Here is a 20,629-nt window from a genome sequence, read left to right as displayed (position 1 = left end):
GGTTTCAGTGAAACATAGGGCAGTAGATCCTGATAAGTCCCTGTTTGTCTTGTTTAAGAGCAGCAGTTCATCCATTTTGTTGGGCAGAGAGCGAACGTTTGCCAGGTGTAACGATGGGAGCGGAGTACGGAACCCCCGCTCTCGCAGTCTAACCAGCGCTCCAGCGCGCTTCCCACGTCTGCGTCTCCTCCAAGCTCCACAGAGAGCTGCTGATCCTCTAACTAAGGTCTCCTAAAAGGTTTCTGGGTCAATAAAGTCCGGTGAAAGGGTTTGAGGAATGGAAAGTCGAACATTCATGAGTTGTTCTCTGGAAAAAGCAATCGTCGAGGAAGTGCCGAAGACCGTACAAATAAACAAAAACATAAAAAGCACAAGAGAGCGCAACACCGTGTCAGCCATCCGCGGCGCCATCTTGGTAATCTTGGTAATCTTGCTAAATTGTAGTGTACAGCGTTCACTACTTTGAATACTGTCTCTTTACATTTTTAGTCAGCCTACCACAAAATCTTTAAACAAATCATTTAGCAGCACTGATTTCGATGTCATTAAAAAAAAAAGATTGTTACTACCCCATTCTTTGATGGTGTAACCCATTTTGACCAAGAGAGTAGGCCACAGAAAACGGAAATGCACAGAAAAACTGCAAAGACAAATATTCCATTTTGAATCCCTGCCAAATAATATGGGGCCAGCAATTCTTACCTCATGAAGGTCTGGTGAACCTCTCTTCAATTCTCCTGCCATTACCAGCACAGACTTTAAAGCACGCAGGCCAAAGTCATAGTGAGATTGCTTGGATAATTGTTCACGTGCCAGTTTATACAACACCGTCATCTTCTTTGCCAAAGTCTGTGTTTAGAGGATGTATGTAAGACTTATGAATAGTTAGCTGTTAAATAGAAAACCAATGCAAATGGAAGTGTAATGTAATGACAGGAGTATTACATTATTATTTTTTAATAAAATCATTATTATTTTATTATTTTTCCATTTTAAAAGCATGTGTGACTAATGTCTTACTTTAGCCGCGAGGAAGCCTTCAGAGAACAGCATGATCTCACAGATCTGCTGCAGGTCCGGGACTATAACCACCACAGGACGGAACAATGCTTTGACTGACTCAGGCAGCTCTGTTCTACCTGCATAGCCTGGGTTCATGGTGATGAAGATGCCCATGCGCTCATCTAGGTTGATCTCCTGGCCCTCAAACTGAGACAGCAGACACACTGCATGTATGCCTTATCCTTACATTCATATACAGATTTAATTTTCTCACTAAATAAAATAACACAAAATAGCACAAAATAATTGGAAGCAGAAGCCAAGAAATACTTACATGGAAGCGTTTGAGATGTAAAATAAGAGCATTGCGGATTGTCTGAATTTGAGAAGAGATGACTGAGAGCACTGAAGCATCAATCCTATTGAACTCATCAAAGCAGCCCCATGCCCCACATTGAGCAAGACCAGAGAGAATCTTCCCAACTGCCTGGATAAATAAGAGCGGTGAGGACAGAAGAAAAAAGCTTTTTTAGAACAGTACAACTGACAAAAATGTGTCAAAGAAAATTAAACACGCCGGCCCTTTGTAACAGAGAGAATTGTTTACAACCTTTAGGTCGTATCAATTGAAAGCTATTAATGTCAAAAATGCTGTAAGAGACCAATCACCATAATGTCCCATTCATTTGAAGTCAGATTTACAGCTTTTACAAGTGTTTTCACAAATTTCTCAACAGGCTACTCAATTTAGTAATTATCTGAAAAACTTAAAAAGTAGAGGTTGGAGAAAATATCGATACAAATATCGAGATTCTTCTGCATAATATTATATAGTTGCACCTAGTATTGCAATATTTTTTCATTTATTTAATATAGTGATTTGAATTACAATCATAATCTTTAGACGTACTGATGGATGCTGTCTGATTTTTTAAACCAGAGGCTTGAGGGAAAGAACCAGGGGACAGACCTGGCAAGTACCCCTATATACTGGGAACTGGGCAGAGCAAATGCTGCCCATTCAGACCATTGCTTAGGGATTTGCGTATCAGACTTTGATCATACAAATAAAATGCCTACCTAGTCCAAATTTGTGCAAAGTAGTAAATCAATACATTTTTGAATCATCTCACTGCGAAGTACAACAACTTGTGTCTTAATTCTTTAATTGAGCCAAGACATCGTCCACAAGTGTCCTCGATAGCTTCTGGGTATGAAAGGTATGAAATAGTATGAAACTTAGGGGGGATTCTGCAGAGCAATGGTCGAAGCTTACTACATCCCTCACGTTAGTTACGTGACTCAGTACACATTTTTTTGTTGCACTCGTAATGTCTTTTTTGTCACTGCCATTTCAGTGATCATGTTATTCATTGTCTTTTCTCTCAAAATATTTATATTTTTACATTATTGTAACATTTATCCTACAGCTAAACAAAATTAATTGGATTCTCCATCTCAGACCACATCAGAACCTTAGCGCAATGGCTTCCATGACATATTCTTTGATATAAACTTGATTTTCAGACACAATTTTAATTGTTAGCTTTATTTTGAAAAAAATCACTATTTTCAATGCACCTTGTTTTAAATGTCATGCTCCCAGTTGTTGATTTTTCCATTTATTTTTAACCGCCATTAAGCACTAGCATATTGTTGCATATTTGTATATAGCTTTGCACAGGGTATTTTCTGGATTATGGTTGTTCAATAAACGTTTGTTTTCTTTGTAATCCAGACTCTTTTGTTCATTCCTACAATACAACACAAAATTACTTAGTAGATATTAGGGGTGTGTTCAAAATATCGATACGGGGATACATCGTCGCGGGCCTCTTTACGATGCGTGTATCGATACGGAGGCGTCAGTATCGATACTTCACGTGCAAAAAAAAAAAAAAAAAAATTTTTTTTTTTTTTTTCTGTTTCTTTGTACAGCGTCTACTTGGTTCATGTGCCTGCCTGCATACTTTGCCCATCATCCAGTTGATGGTATAATTTGAAAGCAGAGTTTCTGTAGAATCCACATGAGGTGAGAAATATGTTATGATGTACTGTCAAGGAGTTACAGGCAATTTTTTTTTGTTATAAGCCTAAAATATCGGGATACGTATAGTATACGTACGTATCGCATGTATCGCGATACATATCGTATCGCGACCCCTGTATCGGGATGCGTATCGTATCGCGAGGTGGTTGGCGATACCCACCCCTAGTAGATATACCCTCTAAGACTTCTAGTTTTTGGTTTTCCACATAAAAACCTAATCAGGGTTCTATTTCTGGGTTGAGGGTGGCTTAGACATTTAAGGGGAATTTTCCATAAAGTATGGTAAGATTAGTTCTGCATTTCTTACAAAAGTAAATACAAAAAGCCCCCTCACCATATAATCCATTCCTTCACCACAGTTTGTGACCACACACAGCACTCCCAGAGCCTTGGCCAGATCTTTGGTGGATTCTGTCTTTCCTGTTCCAGCCGGCCCAGCAGGGGCTCCACCCAGATACATTGACAAGGCCTGACAGGCATGGAGGGAAAGTAAATAAATAAAAACAACAAATAACAAATAACAATGATAATAGTAGGACAAACCATGCAGGTTGATGCAGGTTCAAATATCAGGTTGGCCAAATGGACCGTTAAAAAAAGGTAAATATAAAATCTTATAGCCTCAACTATCTAGCCTGGATTGTGTGTGCCATGCTCATTTAGTCTTGATTCAATCATTTGCAGATCCTAAGACTGTACCTGAGTGATGGTCAGATAAATACGGTCAGTGAGTGGAGTGATGACCAGCCGTCCATTGAGACCCATGTACTCGTAACCATAAGAGAACTGAGCACTGCACTGACGCACAAACAAATCATCTGGTTCCTTATCCCAGTAGAAGCGAAGCTGACTCTCCCACTCAAATTCACGTGCATCCATTATGCTAGACAACATGAGATAATGAATAGGATTATCTTGAATGTTCATCCATTATACTAGACAACATGACAAAATGTATTATCACAATTTCATCTCTTCATTACCTAAACTGCGAATGTTTTTTTTTTATTTTTATTTTAGAAACTTTACTTTATGGTGACAATGCAATATGTTTTACCTGTCCCGAACGAAACTGTCGACAATGTCCCTTGCATGAACATCAATGATGAGGACAGTATTGATTTTGCGGCGATCATTACTTTTCATGGGCAGAGAGATACGTGTTACCAGATCATCGATCTGTTGGTGCATCTTCTTCGCATAGATTTTCAGGGCTTGTTTCTCACCCTTCTTCACCTTACTAAAGACATCCTCTACCTCCCACGTCCACCAAACCTGGTTTCCAGCCAGCACCACCATGCCCTGATAATCCAACATCCAATCGATCCTTCAGAGAAAACATTTTAATGTAAGTGGAACCTTTATTTTGTTAGTAGGACATAAAATAATCAATCACATGAGACAACACATAAGCAGAAACAAAAGAATACTGTTGGACAAGGACACGCATAACTATGTCTTTTCTGTTCAGAAATATAGAGGCTGCTTTTTTCAAACTCAGGGTAAAGACCTGGAACCGTTTTAACAAAGGTGGCTGGCGCACTTGAGTTAAAACCTGCTGCTGGGAGGGTATAAGGGAAAGTGGCAGTTGGCCGCAAAGATATGGGAGAAGATGCGTAAAGTGCACCTAATTATGTATTCAGTGGTATTTACTAAAACTGCATGACGAGAGCGCGTCTCTAATTTGCTTTTCCCACCGGTGGGAAAGTGTGTTGTCAATATGCCTTTAAAGCTCCACAAGTTTTTGTCCTAGAGACATAAAAAGAACCCCCACAATAACTTTGAACCCTTTTTTTTCAAATACATACAGTTCGAAAATTAAATATAAATAAGCACTTTGTAAGGAGACTAGAACTGATCTCTTGCACATTTGTCTCATCCTATATCTCTTTTGAAAAATATATCGATGGACTTTATATGCTGATACATCACCCAGCCCTTATTGCTAAATATTAGGCCTGGTATTTCAGAGGTAGAAGCATGCTCAACCTGCTCTTTTGGTGGCTGTAGTAAAAAATGGCCTCCTTAGTGATGAGTTTGTTTGTCCTCCTCATCTCCAGCAGGACTTTGGTCATCCAGTCCTCCACTCGGCCCTCTGCTGGCACAGCCTGCCTCAACGTCATCACCTCTCCTTCTGCTGACACCAGCGCCTTTGCTATCGTCTCTCCGTTGCTCCCCACATCAAATTGTATAGATGCAATGTTGTCATACATCTGTGTGTTTGGGTGTGTGATAAAAAAAACAGAAGACAATTGAAGACGATATAAATATTCAATGGCACATGTGCATGCACAACATCTGAAGCACTACATCAGAGGGAGGGAACGAGGAGACTTCTTTTTTTTTCATTCATGCAATACAAGACACTAGGGGTGTAAAACTCTCATGACAAAAACGATTCGATTCGTATCTCGTACGTATCTCGTATCTCATGACAAAAACGATGCGATTCGTATCTCGCACGATAGAATACAAGAAAAGATGCATGTTGATAAAAAACTATTGAGTACTATACAATGCGATACGATGCGATTCGATTCGATTCAATTCAATGTCGTTCAATTATTCAAAACACTAAGTCAGACATCCCAACCTGCAAAAAGTCATTTCAGGGAGGTATATTCCCCCTTAGGCCTACGTATTTCTGTTGTGGTCCCTAAAAGTTATAAAAGCATAATATCATTCTATAGGGTATAGCCCTATGCAATTCTTTGTTATTTATGTTTAAATATGTAGTTTACTTTTACTATTTATTATATGCTGCTAATACTATCCTATTTATGTTAACTGCTTTTATTTGTATTCCATTGTAACTTTAAACAAGTCTAAGGAGGTTCTTTTTTCATGTAGCCCTGGCAACTAGCCGGCATGAATAATATGCACATGAAATGAAACTTGTTGAACTCACCCCAACATGTCTTTTACAGTCATTTAACCCACCATCGGCAATGCTGAAATCACTGTTACAGATAGTACAGCGTGCAAGACTGTCATCGTGATTTACTTGTATAAGGGCGTATTCAGACCAGGAAAGTCCGATAGTTCACTTGCTTTGGTCCAAACCTTCTTTTTTTTTTGGTGCGGTTCGCTTTCAGACTGTACGTTTCAGTAAACGGACCAAATTCTGTCAACAAAGCCACGCGCCCCGAGGTCGTTCAGCTATTGGTCAGAACCGACACCCGCAACACAAAGTACTAAGACAGTTCAAATAAAGTGAATGGTAGTCATGGACGCTTTCCGTGCCGTTATTGCTAATATTATCAAATCTATATGCATTTTCAATGTTTTGCTATTTTCACAACTGTGTAACAATGCTGTTGTACAAGTCATTTGTCAACAACGACGTCAAAGGGCCAGGCGGCTACGGAGGATAGCGTTGATGTCTGCTCATCAAGCTATGACAATTCAGGCTCTTCAAGCAAGACGTATAAGGTAGTCTATCTATCGAGATATTCGTATCCATTCCTTACATCAGTATCATGTTTCACTGCAGGTCATACTACACTTCTTCAGGCTAGGAAAAGACTCGGTAGGCCTACGTCAGTCTGTTTTACTGTTAACGCCCCCCAACTCAAAACCATACACGTTATTGTTGCACAAGCACTGAATCAAACCCACACTCAAACGGAAAATAAACATAAATGGATATAAGGCCACTGGCTTTTGTTGAGGTTTACAACAGAGCTGTAGTTATCACAGTGGTAGACTGAGTACAGTTGAGTACACTTTATTTTTGTCCCTTTCCACGCACAAATTAAACTATTAAAACGTCCTAAAAAGAATGTTGTTTTGGTCAGAACATATTTTCAGGGTGTGGGCAAATATATAACCAAGGCATTATATATCTAGGATGTTTAATGTTTATGTAATTAATCAAACAAAACGGTGCACTGTTGTCCCAACTGTACCCTAGCTAAAAACGGTGGGGTATAGTTGAGACATAGCAGGGTACAGTTGAGACACCATTCTAATCAATGGGAGGTAATAGCCAATACACTTTTTGGCAAATTAAACTAATTGCTCCTCACAGTCCACTAGCTGTCTGTTCCCTGTGTGCACCCCCAAAACGACTCTGAATTTTCTTTAATGTTTACATGATACATGATAACAATTTTAGAGACTCGGCCAATCAGCCTCAAATATGTTGCTTCAGGAGCACAGGAGGGAGGAGTGTAGTTTGATTGGCTGTTGAGCTCAAATATGAATAATCTTTCACCAGAATTGTGGGCTGCATCTTTGAGCAGAATGAGACATAATGTGCTGGAAAACATCTTGTATGAAATTGTGCTCAGTAATTACCTTGATCACGTGCTCTTGTACACAAGCTGGCTCACTACTTCCCAGGATACTGAGCAGCTCGTCATCAGAAATGAAAAAGAATCTAGGAAAGGCATTGCGCTTAGAATCCAGGTAGTCATTAAGACTCTTCTGGCATCGTTCCAAGCCGTCACTCAAATTCTGTAGGTCAATTAAGCGATTTGGCACGAGACAGCACTTCTTAATTCCTGGGTCCTTCACTGTATCTGCCATAATCTGTTTTACACAAAAACATTGTACAACAGACCAACGTACATTAATATTTAGTCTGAGTGGACACACTGCTAGTTAGTGTTCAAGAAATTCATGAAAAAAAAAACCTTTTTGAGCATTTTGTCAATATTGTCAAACTTCTTGGCCTCTTCAGGAAGTTGGGAACGAATATCTCCTCCAATGAAAATGCTCTCTAAGTACATCCATTTACGTTGCACCAACATCCAAACCTAGAAAAAACAATAATTGAGATTCATATTTAAATTAAAAACCTTTTCCAGCAATACAATTCCCATATTCCCTTGTAAAGCCATTTTTGTAAGGTTTTTTTCTGCTTCCATGTTCATGACAAGCTTATTATGTATGAGTGGAGACGAGTTATTAGTCCTATACAAAGTACATGTTGCAAAACCAACCTGAAACAACACTTTCCTATTTCCTATTTGGCTGCTATCTGGCAAAATTAAGAGATGTGAACAGAGAGGCGGTTCCTTTTGGGGACCAATAAAGTACTCTATCTGCATCTGCCTGTCCGATGGATCACTTAAAATAAGATGAGCAAGGAGCTTTTCACCAGTGGTGGTCCGTCAGGGCCAGCAAGGCCTTCTCTGCTGGCCTAAACATCATCAGAAAATAAATGTAATAAAATACATTTAATTTTAATATTTTCTTTTCATAAATATGTATTAAATTATTCCCCATAGTCCATTATCTTCATTTCATAGCTTCCAGCGTTGTTTATTTATATTAGAGCGTTCATCCAATCATATTTCAGCTATCATGTGTTGCCAGGCTCCAAGAAATCTTCCAGAGGCCTTCAGAATTAACACTGAAGGCGCCTGTACATCTGATTGGTTATCACAACTGGCTGTTTCAGTTCATTTAAGTTGAATGAACTGAAACAGACAGTTGTGATAACCAATCAGATTTTGAGTTGGCGACATTGGGGCCAGCTAGCAGGCATCACGTTGAACGTGACACGTACACGTTCTTTGATTGGATACACACTAGTGCGGCAGATTGAGGCAGTGCCTCAGAAAAGTGCTCATTTTAGTTGCATATGGTGGTGGTGAATTAGCGAAAACGTAAATTTCTGTTTATTTACAACCCACAATGGCTGAAGGAGGAGATATCGATCTGGTCGCTAATATAATAGAAACGCCATTTTCAAGACGGACTTTTCAAGAAAAACTGGATATCGTGAGGATCGGGTCAGTTTAATGAAACTGCTTTGCAGGTGGGACAATGCGATGTTTAGTGGACAAACTTGTTAAAGTTCACAATTGTGATTTACCTGTGGTACGTGTGGTGTATGGATATTAGAAAAACATTACCGATATGACCAAGTATGATCTCTATCAGAATCCGTAATCTCTCGTGAACATCTCCTAACTCGGTTGTCAGCTGTCGTCCTTGTGATAAGCGGGTAAACCTCAATTTAAAGAGGGAGAGCGGTATCGGGGTCGGTTGAAAACTGTATGACCCTCACAAGTTCTCGTCGCAAAATCGAATTCGCTCAGTTCGTTCCATGACAGTTTGTACGCACAGAAATAAATGGCTGTCTAGTACACTTAATTACGTTCTACAACTGTAATGTTTTGCACACATATAATTTAAATACCCCTTTTGGGCTGGAGCGTATGTTGTTTAAAATCCGTTATCCTGGTTGACACCGAAATCAATATTAAGTAACGTGTACCAGCGCGTAGGTGTTCATAGGTCGTGGGTGCTAATAGGTCGGACACATTTTTTAACTAACATCTTCTCTAAACTGGCAACTTGGAGAAGCCTCTGTTCAATGATTGGCTGAGGGGGTGGGAGGCGGAATCTGCTGCTGCTGTCTTGAATTCAACGTGAGGTCTCAAAACACCGTTAAACTGAATTGGATGACAGGTTTTTTTTATCGCAGACTCCTTTTTTTGCTTTAGGCGGTCGGGATTTTTCATAGGCGCTCGGGATTACGGTTTAGGCACGCGCCAAAATTTTCTCTATGCAGGAAAAACCCTGAGCTCACACTGGCTCGATGATAGAAAATATCCCTAGCTCACACTGCCTCGATGGTAGAAGATATCCCTAGCTCACACTGCCTCAGTGGTAAAAGATATCCCTAGCTCACACTGCCTCGATGGTAGAAGATATCCCTAGCTCACACTGCCTCGATGGTAGAAATGTGGCTAATGTTAGCCCTAGTGGTCAAAACTAGCAGTTTCTGCTTGTGGATCTTCAGACAAGGTGCTTTTTATATACACAAATATACACAAAGGCCCTGATTCATTAAGATCTAAACTAATGAGTAGTAAATGGTTTACTCATGCAACAATATTGCTGCAGTAGTTGCATTAGAGTTTGCGGATGGGCAACCAAAAGTAATGGTATAAATAACTTAATAACATTTTAAACAGGTTCACGCTCATGGACAAAATCCATTCATTTCCTCTGGTGACCTGTAAGCTAGGAAAAAAGAGCATCCTACACAGAGGCATTATCCCACGTCAACCTACAATGTAAAATAAGATGTCACAGTTTATGAATGAAAATAAATGATCAGACAAACAAAGAAATGATCATCATATGCTTGAATTTTAATAAATATTGAATTATTTTTATAAATAATAAACTGTATAATATTTATTATTAGTAGTAGTAGGAGTAGTAGTTTTGGTACTACTACTAGTAGTATTTGATTGTTTTTATTACTTTATATAGTTTCATTTTTTTGTTTGCAATGTTTTTCGTATGTTTCCTAAGTTGCTTTATACAAAAACATCTGTTAAATACCCTAACTATAACTTGACAGTATAGGCTATGCTACCAATGATAGTTAAGCTGAACTATTTTCTAACCCAGCAATTATGAGAGGCTGCTGCTAAATTGACTGAATAGGATATTCTGCATGGCTATTATCAGATTTATGGCACGGGCGGATGCAAATGTCACAGGCGAATGTGAATGATACAGGCTGGAAACTTCCGTTAACTGCATGAAAATTACTGCGATTTTTGGCCATTCACAGAGACTTGGCCATTATTGGAAATTGTATGTATAAGATAGATTAATCAATAGATCTATCGATAGATAGATACTGTTTATTATCTGATCACTATAGACTGACCTCAATGACCTCACTGATGAGTGAGAGGTTCTTCTCCCATTGCTGTACAGTAGCCAGGAAGGGCCCCACGAAGCGGCTTCCAGCCATGCTCTGCAGGTTCATAGCATTGTCATCCAAGTTCTGAAGGATTTCATCAACAGCACCTAGTATGGAGCCACGCTCCTGAGTGCCTTTGAAGTAGCGTTGCACACTGAACTTCATGTTCTCCCAGGTCTCCACCACCTCTTTTACCCCCTGTGCGAACATACAACATTCTTTTTTTGAAAACTCAGTGACATTTACACCTTACACAGTCCTAAAACATTTCAGTACATGCCATAGTTAGTTTATACTTCAGTTCTATACAGGTGCGTAAAAATAAGTGCTTTTCACCTTCTCAATGCTGAGCTCTTTGACAGCTGAGGTGACAATGTCTCCAATCACACTGCCATATTTGTTGAGCTCCATGGCAAACATGTTCTCCAGGGTGAAGGTTTCAGGGTTCATCTCAAAGGTTGTGCCTGCACGCTCCATCAGCTCCTTCCAATGTCTGTAGTCATATTCCGTATGATTCTTATTTTGCAAGTCAACATACAGTTTTACTTTAACACTGTAACAATAATGTGATCTATTTGCCCAACTCTTCAATTCCACAATTTACTGCGCTGTTATTATTAAAATTATTATCATCAGTTAAACTAAATATTATTCAAAGAAAATTTGCAAATGAGAAGGACCATAGACAGATATATGTGGTGTAGCCCTTGTCTTTCTCTAAGGGCAGATATATGTGGTGAAGCTGTTGTCTTTCTCTAAGGGCAGATATATGTGGTGTAGCTCTTGCCGTTCTCTAAGGGCAGATATATGTGGTGTAGCCCTTGCCTTTCTCTAAGGGCAGATATATGTGGTGAAGCTGTTGTCTTTCTCTAAGGGCAGATATATGTGGTGTAGCCCTTGCCTTTCTCTAAGGGCAGATATATGTGGTGAAGCTGTTGTCTTTCTCTAAGGGCAGATATATGTGGTGTAGCCCTTGCCTTTCTCTAAGGGCAGATATATGTGGTGAAGCTGTTGTCTTTCTCTAAGGGCAGATATATGTGGTGTAGCCCTTGCCTTTCTCTAAGAGCCTCATTCTTTAGGTCCAGCAGAAGTGGCAACGACTCCTTAAACTCCTTCATGCGACCCTCGAGGAAGAAGGCCACAGGCAGAGCCCGCACATCCTTGGGAAGCTTCCGGAGACTTTTGATGAAGCCGTCAACACCCTCTTGCAAAAACTGAATGTTCAGGTTCACCCACAAGGTCTGAGACCACTCTGTCTTTGCTGCCTGAAAGACAAGAGTGCATACAAACACAAAACAACTTACAAAGACAATTGTTTGCTGTCATTGTTATTTTATAACTTAACTTGCTCAACTATTCTTACTTTCTGGGCTTTGTGGATCTCATATATCTGTCGAAGTCCACGCATCTCTCTCTGTACGTTCAACAGTTCCGGGTACATGGTGATTGGTAGGTCAAACAGCTTCTCAGCATTTGCTAGCTCTTGCCGGCCAGATTCAATCTGGGCTAATTCAGTCTCATATGATCCCATGACCATTAGCCCTTCGACATTTAAGACAACAAATAGTAGGTTGAATTGACTGCAAAGAAAGAATACTGTGTGTCTGCATGCAGAATGTAAAGTGGGCTTGACCTACCTTTCTCCAGGTCCTCTCCCACTGCTCCAGGGCCATGCATGTTAAAGCTCTCTGCAAAAATGCTGAGCTCCTGTTTGTACTCATCTATCTGTCCCTTTGTGATCTAAGAAAGGCAGTGAAAAACACAATCCATGTATCATCAAAATGGCTGCTCATTAATCAGAGTATTAACCTGACTGTTGCAGACGAAATGTGTGCTTAAAAAATGGGGGAACCATGGTATTCGATGCACAAATTTAGTTTTGCTCAAAACATGAGAGAAAATAATAGTTGAATAACGCCTCAGAGACATTTGGCATATTTGCTTTCAATAGGCACATGAGCAGTCAGAAACAATTTAGGAAAAATGTTGAAGAGCAGTATACAGTCGTGGCCAAAAGTTTTGAGAATGACACAAATATGCATTTTCACAAAGTTTGCCATCCAGGAACAGTTTGGTGATGAACAATGCCTTTCCAATCATGATGGAGCACCTTGCCATAAGGCAAAAGTGATAACTAAGTGGCTCGGGGAACAAAACATTGATATTTTGGGTCCATTGGCCAGGAAACTCCCCAGACCTTAATCCCATTGAGAACTTGTGGTCAATCCTCAAGAGGCGGGTGGACAAACAAAAAATATATATTTCTGACAAACTCCAAGCATTGATTATGCAAGAATGGGCCGCCATCAGTCAGGATGTGGCCCAGAAGTTAATTGACAGCATGCCAGGGGGGATTGCAGAGGTCTTGAAAAAGAAGGGTCAAAACCATAGTCTTCCATAGTAACAACATCTGACACAAATATCTTAAGTCACTGAAGCAGCAAACTTTGTGAAAATGCATATTTGTGTCATTCTCAAAACTTTTGGCCACAACTGTACTACCATAAGTGTACTAGCTTGTAAAAGTGTATGTAAGGAGTTGACTTGTCCTCAGTGCACCAGATAATTACAGTTGTGACTTTCAGGAGGTTGTATCTGTTTGTTTTGTTTTGGAGGTATAAGGCTTTCCCCTTCCCCTTTTGGGGTTGGCTGGGCTACTACTCTTTGATCTCACTGGGACTTTTGGAGAGCTGCGTCTCTTTGGCCATTTGTTTTGCATCCACTTATTCATACCTCAGCACACTGAGACAAATTGAATTGTGTATTTGCCTACATAAATGTGTAAAATGGACCTTTTCCTCCCTTGTTTTTACAGTCTTTGAGCCAGGCCACAACAGCTGGAAAAAAGTGTGGGAAATAAGTTTGTAGCTGCGGTAATTGTATTTTGAATGACACTGGTCAACAGGCCAGAAGTTCTCCAAATAATACTAATTACATGTAAAAATATGTGTTAAGAACAAACTCTTACTAGTCACCACCTAAGAATAGCAACTGTAGCTAGACAATGTTTTCAAAGGCGTTAAATTCTGTCATGAGTTCGATAAATCTTATCTAACTCTTAGCAGTCGATTCACAGAGTTCCCACCCATATAAGTACTCTTTTAGAAGAATAAATGCATACAAGAAAGCAAAGATACCAAGGGCCTGATTTACTAACATGCGACCGCTGCTTAATCTGCGTTCGCACATTAACGCACAGTGTTTTTGCGCATCTTCCGTGGTATTTATCAAACCAGATCTGCACTGGGCAAACTGTGTTTACTCCGCCCTATATAGGGCCAGATTTACTAACATTGCAACCGCTGCTTTAACTGCGTTCGCACATTAACGCACAGTGTTTTTGCGCATTTTCCGTGGTATTTATTTAGGAAGAGAAAATGAAGCTTCAGCGAAGTGGAGATAGATATATTGGTTCACGTTCGCTCAATCACTGAACCTGATTCAATGTGTGCGCTGCTATATTGTTGTTCTGCCCGCCATCACCTACAGCGAGATGTTTAAAAGAACACGATTATAAAGAATATGCTATTAGTGGCACTAATTGTGAGGTACGCACGAGCCACCAACGCCCCCCCCCCCCCCCCCCCCCCCCCCAAAAAAAAACCACATTGGCGCACATTAGCCTACTCACGCGCGCAGATAATGGTTTACAGCCTAAACGCATTGCCCTTCTACACCGCGTTCCACATTATTATGCAAATTGGATTTATGGGTCATAAACATTAATTTTTTTGTTTTTCAATTAAAGTCATGGGTGGTATTGTGTCTCAGGTCTAATTGAATGATTGTAATCAATCTCAGACACCTGAGATAATTAGTTTGCCAGGTGAGCCCAATCAAAGGAAAACTACTTAAGAAGGATGTTCCACATTATTAAGCAAGCTACATGTTTCAGGCAAAATGGGGAAGAAAAAGGATCTCTCTGCTGCTGAAAAGCGGCAAATAGTGTAATACCTTTGTCAAGGTATCACAACATTGGATATTTCCAAAAGAAATGCGCATGATCATCGGACGGGGAAGAAATTTGTCACTGATTCACAGCACAAGTGGGTTCGTTCAGACAAAGGCAAGATAAGGAATATTTCTGCCAAACAAATGCATAGGGTCAAGAGAGCAGCCACTAAAATGCCATTGAATAGCAGCAAACAGGTGTTTGAAGCTGATGGTGCCTCTGGAGTCTCGCGAACTTCAGGATGTAGGATGCTCAAGAGGTTTGCAAGTGTCCTTTAACCTTATTCGTCCACTCCTAAACCCAGCTCACAAGCAAAAAAGGTTGCAGTGGGGTCAGGACTTCATAAAGACTAACTTTCAAACTGTTTTGTTTACGGATGAGTGCCAAGGAGGTGGCGGAGTCATGTTTTGGGCCGGAATCATGGGGAGAGAGCTGGTAGGCCCCTTCAGGGTCCCCGACGGTGTGAAAATGACCTCGGCAAAGTATGTAGAGTTTCTGACTGACCACTTTCTTCCGTGGTACAAAAAGAAGAGCTGCGCCTCCATAGCAAAGTCATATTTATGCATCCTATAGCAGCCAATGCCCCAGAGGTATTATTTGCATAAAAGAAGAGAAACTCATGGTGTGGCCCTCATCTTACCCTGACCTTAACCCTATTGAGAACCTTTGGAGCATCATCAAGCAAAAGATCTATGTGGGTGGAAGGCAGTTCACATCCAATCAGGTGCTCTGGGAGGCTATTATGGCATCCTGATAAAACATTAAAGCAGAAACAGTCAAAGAACTCATGAGTTTAATGGATGCCAGAATTGTGAAGTTGATATCAAAGAAGGGGTCCTATGTTAACATGTAACTTGACCTGTTAAGATGTTTTTTTTTTTTTTTTGATTTCAGTAAATATGGCCTCCTAATGCTACAAATTCAACAAATGACAATTTTTAGTTCTTTACAACCTATAAAATATCCTGAAACTCTGAGACTTTGAACCTCTGCATAATAATTTGGAACACTGCATTTTGAGTTTTTTATTTTTGAAAAAATACTGTTATCATTAGGAGGTTTGTTCAATAAAATTTGAATTATACTCTAACAGCTGATGACTTGAAAATTATACTGACTGAATGTGCATTACTATTTAGGAAAATCTGAGCAAAGTGTAATTTGCATAATAATGTGGAACGCGGTGTAATTTAAGTTAATTCTCCTTCTGCATATTGTTTTAGTACTTTTTCACTGTCGATTTCCAAATCTGTGTGAATATTCATGAGAGCTGGTCTGGTCAGTCTTTTGTCAGTCATCGTACTTCGTAGATATGTCTTAAGATTGTACTGAATGACCGCTTAGCAGACGATGTGGAAACGGGCATAGTCAACAAGACGCAATGAATGTTTGGGTAGAAATTTGCCAAACTTTCCAGGGCTTGACAAAGCTCACTGCGATTTGGCTGTAACTCATTTAGCTGTTTCCACAGCTCCAGCTCTGTATCTGCATCCTCAACGGGCATTAGTGTTTGCGCTCACCTCTGTCTGCAGTTTACCTTTTGTAATATGCGTTCATAATATTTGATTACAGTGGCAATGCATGCGTCGTGCTGGGACCAGCGTGTGTCAGATAACTTTTGTAAGCGTTTGTTTGTGCTTTAATCACTATTCGTTTGTTTGTGCCTTGTGCACTTTTGCCAGGCTCAGCTCATGATTTCAGACTCTCTCTCTTTTTTTTCTTCTCGCGTAAGAGAAGGTACGCACAGTGTGTACAGCCGTACGGCTGCAGGCGCCACTGCCAACATTATCAGACTCAATGGAAATGCGCTTCCTGGTTAAGACGTGCTTTTATGAGGCGGAGAATTAGCACGCAAATTGGAGACGTGCGCTCGCCAGGCAGTTTATTAAATACCACGCAATACATCATTAGGCCAATCCTCCTCCCATTAAAGTGCGCTTCACGCCTACGTTACCACCCATGTCTCAGGTACACACCCTCAAAGCGTTAATATGCGACTCTACTCAAATGCGCCCCCTTAGTAAATACCGTTTTATGTTTACGACCGCTATTTTACGCCAGAAATGGGCGCAATCCTGTTAGTAAATCAGGCCCCAAATGAGTAACCTCAGCTGTATGTCTTATTACGGGTGCAAGAACTTTGTTGTGAGCCTTAAGTTGTGACAATCACTTGATAATGCCAAAAAAGGGTATGGATCATTGCTGAACATTAGTAGAAAGGGGAGGAAACATTGTGCCTTGGACCGATCCATGCACTATTCAGGGTACCCCCAAGATTTTTCATCTCAAATTTAAGACTTTTTAAGACCTTTTCAAAACCACTTTAAATGAAATTTAAGACCAACATCGCACCTTTCCTGATATGCATATGAATGAAAAAAAAAATAGGAGCTCAATCAATCAATCAAATAACTTTATTAACAATATGCTCTGAGGTAAACAGCCTTCAAAGATCTTATCTCTCTACGTCACATCAAGCTGTTGCAATCTACACTATATTTAAACCATAAGACAGAACCATTTAAAACAATAACTGTGAGGGGTGTACGTGTGTGTGTGTGTACATGTGTGTGTGGATTTGCACATGCATGTCTGGATACGTGTGTGTGTGTGTGTGTGTGCATGCGTGTCTGGATACGTCTGTGGGTGCACCTGTGTGCGGTTGTAATACAACAGATCCTACAGCCTTTTGGAGCTCTGCGCTTTTGGCAGCAATCTGATCATCCAGTTTGATGAGTTCAGCCAACGTATTATAGCGGGAGCTTTTCCATAAAAGTTGCAGTGTTTTTTAGGAGTTTGTTGCAATTAAATTGCGGGAGCAAGTGGAAGTTGCGATAGAGTTGTCAATTTCCCTCTTTGTAATTATAATTGAGTTATTTGTTAAAAATAAGTTATTAATAAACATTCATTAAATAACAAAACCATTGAGAAATGGTCCTCTAAATAACCTCACCAACATTCCAAACAAAAGATCGGGGACTACAAAAATTTAGCAAAATAGGCTGTTCTGGCCTCTGCTTATTCAGGTCAGCAAATGTATATTATTTGTATTTTTGTTATGGAAACATATAGTATTGGACTTTAACTTTGACATCATTCAAACGTTCGTCTCGTGGAAATGGAAACAGCTGTTATCTAGATTCTAGAAACATAGTTATGCGATGTAATGCTAAAAACGTAGTGATAACAGTACATAGGTATACTTATCCACAACGAAGTGCACCTGTTGTTATTACAAAAGGACCACTAGTAAGACTGAATAAAATGTTATGAATATCTCAGCCTTAACATATAATGGGGGGAAAAAACAGCCTGTGTTACTGTGATCTGACGTCCTGTCCTGCCTGCCTTTCTGCCGTTATCAATCGGTTTTGCTATCCTTGTTCATTTATTTTATCTGTATAGGTGTTTATGTTGTTCAATCTCATATATTAATTTAAAGTCGTCCAATGTCAAGTAACCCATTCTTTAACACTATGGTACCTTATCTTCAAACATAAAGTAACGTTAAATCTCAATTGCAATAGCTTTCGAGGGTTTGGGAAATAATCGCTGCTGATTTAATTACTTCTTATTTACATGTTTGGTGGAGGCAATCCAGAATTAGTGTTGATGAAATTATAATCAAGTCACCCAAACGTTGTGAAAAAAGCGGGAGGCGCCGAAAAGCGCACTGTTTGCATCCCTGTCAGTGTCTTCTTGAATGTTAGACGTTTCAATTTCTTTATTCACCAAAAAGCCCTGCTCCACTGTTGCCTGTGATAGAAGCAGAAGCTTATTAACTAGCATTACCCTGTCCCTGACACGGCAGTGTCCTAGGACCTAGATACTTGTCTAGCTAGCTAGCTAGCGCAGCTAGTGAATAGCTAACGTTAGCTAGTTTTAACCTTTATAAATGTATGTATCGTGTCAGCATCGCAGCCAGTTAGGTTGTCTGGATGCGACGTTTGGGTTGTAACAACGAACAATAAACAAATGTGGCACCGTATCAAATAAGGAAGGGGGTAAAAATGAGGAGTTCCGTTCTTTCAGCAACGATAACCCACAATAACCCCAGGAAGTAAAAGGAAACGAGGAAGTAAAATATGTTTTTTGTATCAAATGAAAGGTTTTTACAACAAACAGCCCTGTAAATCGACTGGGTTATATAAAACCCTTTTTTATGGAACGAGTTTTTGTTGCATTTGTCGTAATTATCGGGAAAATAGTTGAAAGCGTGTTTGAAAGCTATTGTAGCCTAATTGTCAGTATAAAGTCTGAGTCTGACTACTTGCTAGATCATTGTTTATAATAGTATTGTGTTATCTGTGCATTGTATTAACTTGTTTTAAAACAAGGTGAGATATATTAAATTACTTTTAAACGTACTTGATACTTGTAGCTGAAAACTATATTAAAAATAATGTATTTGATCAGTGCACTTGCATTATAAGAGCAAAACAGGATTACAATGCATATAGTATACATATTTGGTACTGTTTAAAAGTTACCTTGAAATGGTTATAAGATACCATTGACTAGGCAGGCCTATGTATAAGATTGAAAAAAACCTAAACTTTAATAACCAGGACTACATCATGAAAGCACAGGTTTTACTTCACTTTAAATCATATCTCCTGCAGACATGAACCCTCTCAAACTGTCTATATTTGTATTGGTGCTATTTGTATTAACAGTGTAGGCTTATATTTTTTATATTCTCCTATTTTGGATTCAGTATAGGTCCAATGTAGTCAAATTATGCCTAATTATACCTATTATGAAGTCTCTGTTGAAATTCAAGAGGAAATTATGGATTAATAGTGGTTCCATGTCTTCTATTGACCAGCCTCAGATTATATACCTGATGTGTGGTGGTTAAATCAATCTTAGTGTTATTTTCTTTTTGAGTATGTATACTCTTCACTAACTGTTGTATATCACCCCTATTACATCTCCAAATTGTTCTAAGTAGCTTCACACTACGTCTTTGACCTTTTGGTCTTTCATAGGGCCAATAAATAGCTGGGAAAATTGGATGTAACACTTTCTTTTACTAGAGAGAATAAATTGCAGTGCTATCCTATTGCAAGTGAGGAACTGTTTTTTTCCCTCTAAACTTTTTATGTTCAGTGTTCTTGAAAGGTGTAACATTAAGTACATTACGCTCCCCTCTGCCATACAGTTTAGATAGATGGATACTTTATTAATCCCGAGGGAAATTTAGGTCATCCAGTAGCTTATACACAAATTCCCTCCTCCTCCCCTTATGAGTGGCGTTATAAAGCTGAATGGCCCTGATGACAAAGGACTTCCTCAGCCTGTCCGATGAGCATGACATCGACAGGAGTCTGCCACTGAATATGCTCCTCTGTCTGTTGAGAGTACTGTGTAGTGGTTGGTGGACATTGTCCAAGATGGTCAGCAACCTACTCAGGGTCCTTCTCTCCGACACTGTTGTGAGGCAGTCCAGTTCAGTGCCAACAACAGCTACCGCCCTCCTCACCAGCCTGTCCAGTCGCCCTGCATCCCTCTTCTTTATGCTGCCACCCTAGCACACCACAGCATAAAAAAGGTCGCTGGCAACAACAGGCTGGTAAAACATGCGCAGGAGTTTGTTGCAGACATTGAAGGACCTCAACCTCCACAGGAAGTAGAGCCGGCTCTGACCCTTCTTGTAGATTGCATCAGCGTTGGCTGACCAGTCCAGTTTATTGTCCAGATACACTCGTTAGTATTTGTAGGTGTTAGCCACCTCCACACTGACCCCTCGATGGAGACTGGTAGCAGAGGAGGCTGAGACCTCCTACAGTCCACCACCATCTCCTTGGTCTTAGTGGTGTTTAGCTGCAGGTGGTTGTGCCTGCACCACTGCATAAAGTTGTCCACCAGGCTCCTGTACTCACCCTCCTGCCCATCCCTGATACATCCCACAACAGCAGAGTCATCAGAGAACTTCTGGATGTGG

At 40.0% G+C, this 20,629-nt stretch overlaps 1 protein-coding gene across 1 annotated transcript in view; it reads right to left on the bottom strand.

The window, feature by feature from the left end:
- dnah10 (dynein axonemal heavy chain 10) overlaps window positions 1–20,629 on the bottom strand; it is a gene marked incomplete at both ends in the record, with an annotated part of 129,980 nt that overhangs the window by 64,377 nt on the left and 44,974 nt on the right. The window contains 14 exons of the mRNA XM_080853872.1: window positions 703–849; window positions 1,021–1,209; window positions 1,337–1,489; window positions 3,387–3,521; window positions 3,752–3,935; window positions 4,110–4,379; window positions 5,042–5,265; window positions 7,352–7,585; window positions 7,690–7,812; window positions 10,695–10,928; window positions 11,067–11,223; window positions 11,784–11,995; window positions 12,094–12,272; window positions 12,368–12,470. Of these exons, the coding sequence (XP_080709998.1) occupies window positions 703–849; window positions 1,021–1,209; window positions 1,337–1,489; window positions 3,387–3,521; window positions 3,752–3,935; window positions 4,110–4,379; window positions 5,042–5,265; window positions 7,352–7,585; window positions 7,690–7,812; window positions 10,695–10,928; window positions 11,067–11,223; window positions 11,784–11,995; window positions 12,094–12,272; window positions 12,368–12,470 (2,544 nt within the window). The remainder of the gene's footprint in view (window positions 1–702; window positions 850–1,020; window positions 1,210–1,336; window positions 1,490–3,386; window positions 3,522–3,751; window positions 3,936–4,109; window positions 4,380–5,041; window positions 5,266–7,351; window positions 7,586–7,689; window positions 7,813–10,694; window positions 10,929–11,066; window positions 11,224–11,783; window positions 11,996–12,093; window positions 12,273–12,367; window positions 12,471–20,629) is intronic.

The sequence above is a fragment of the Sprattus sprattus genome, assembly GCF_963457725.1.
Source record: "Sprattus sprattus genome assembly, chromosome: 16".
Lineage (NCBI taxonomy): Eukaryota > Metazoa > Chordata > Actinopteri > Clupeiformes > Clupeidae > Sprattus > Sprattus sprattus.
This window is presented reverse-complemented; position numbering and strand designations above follow the sequence as displayed.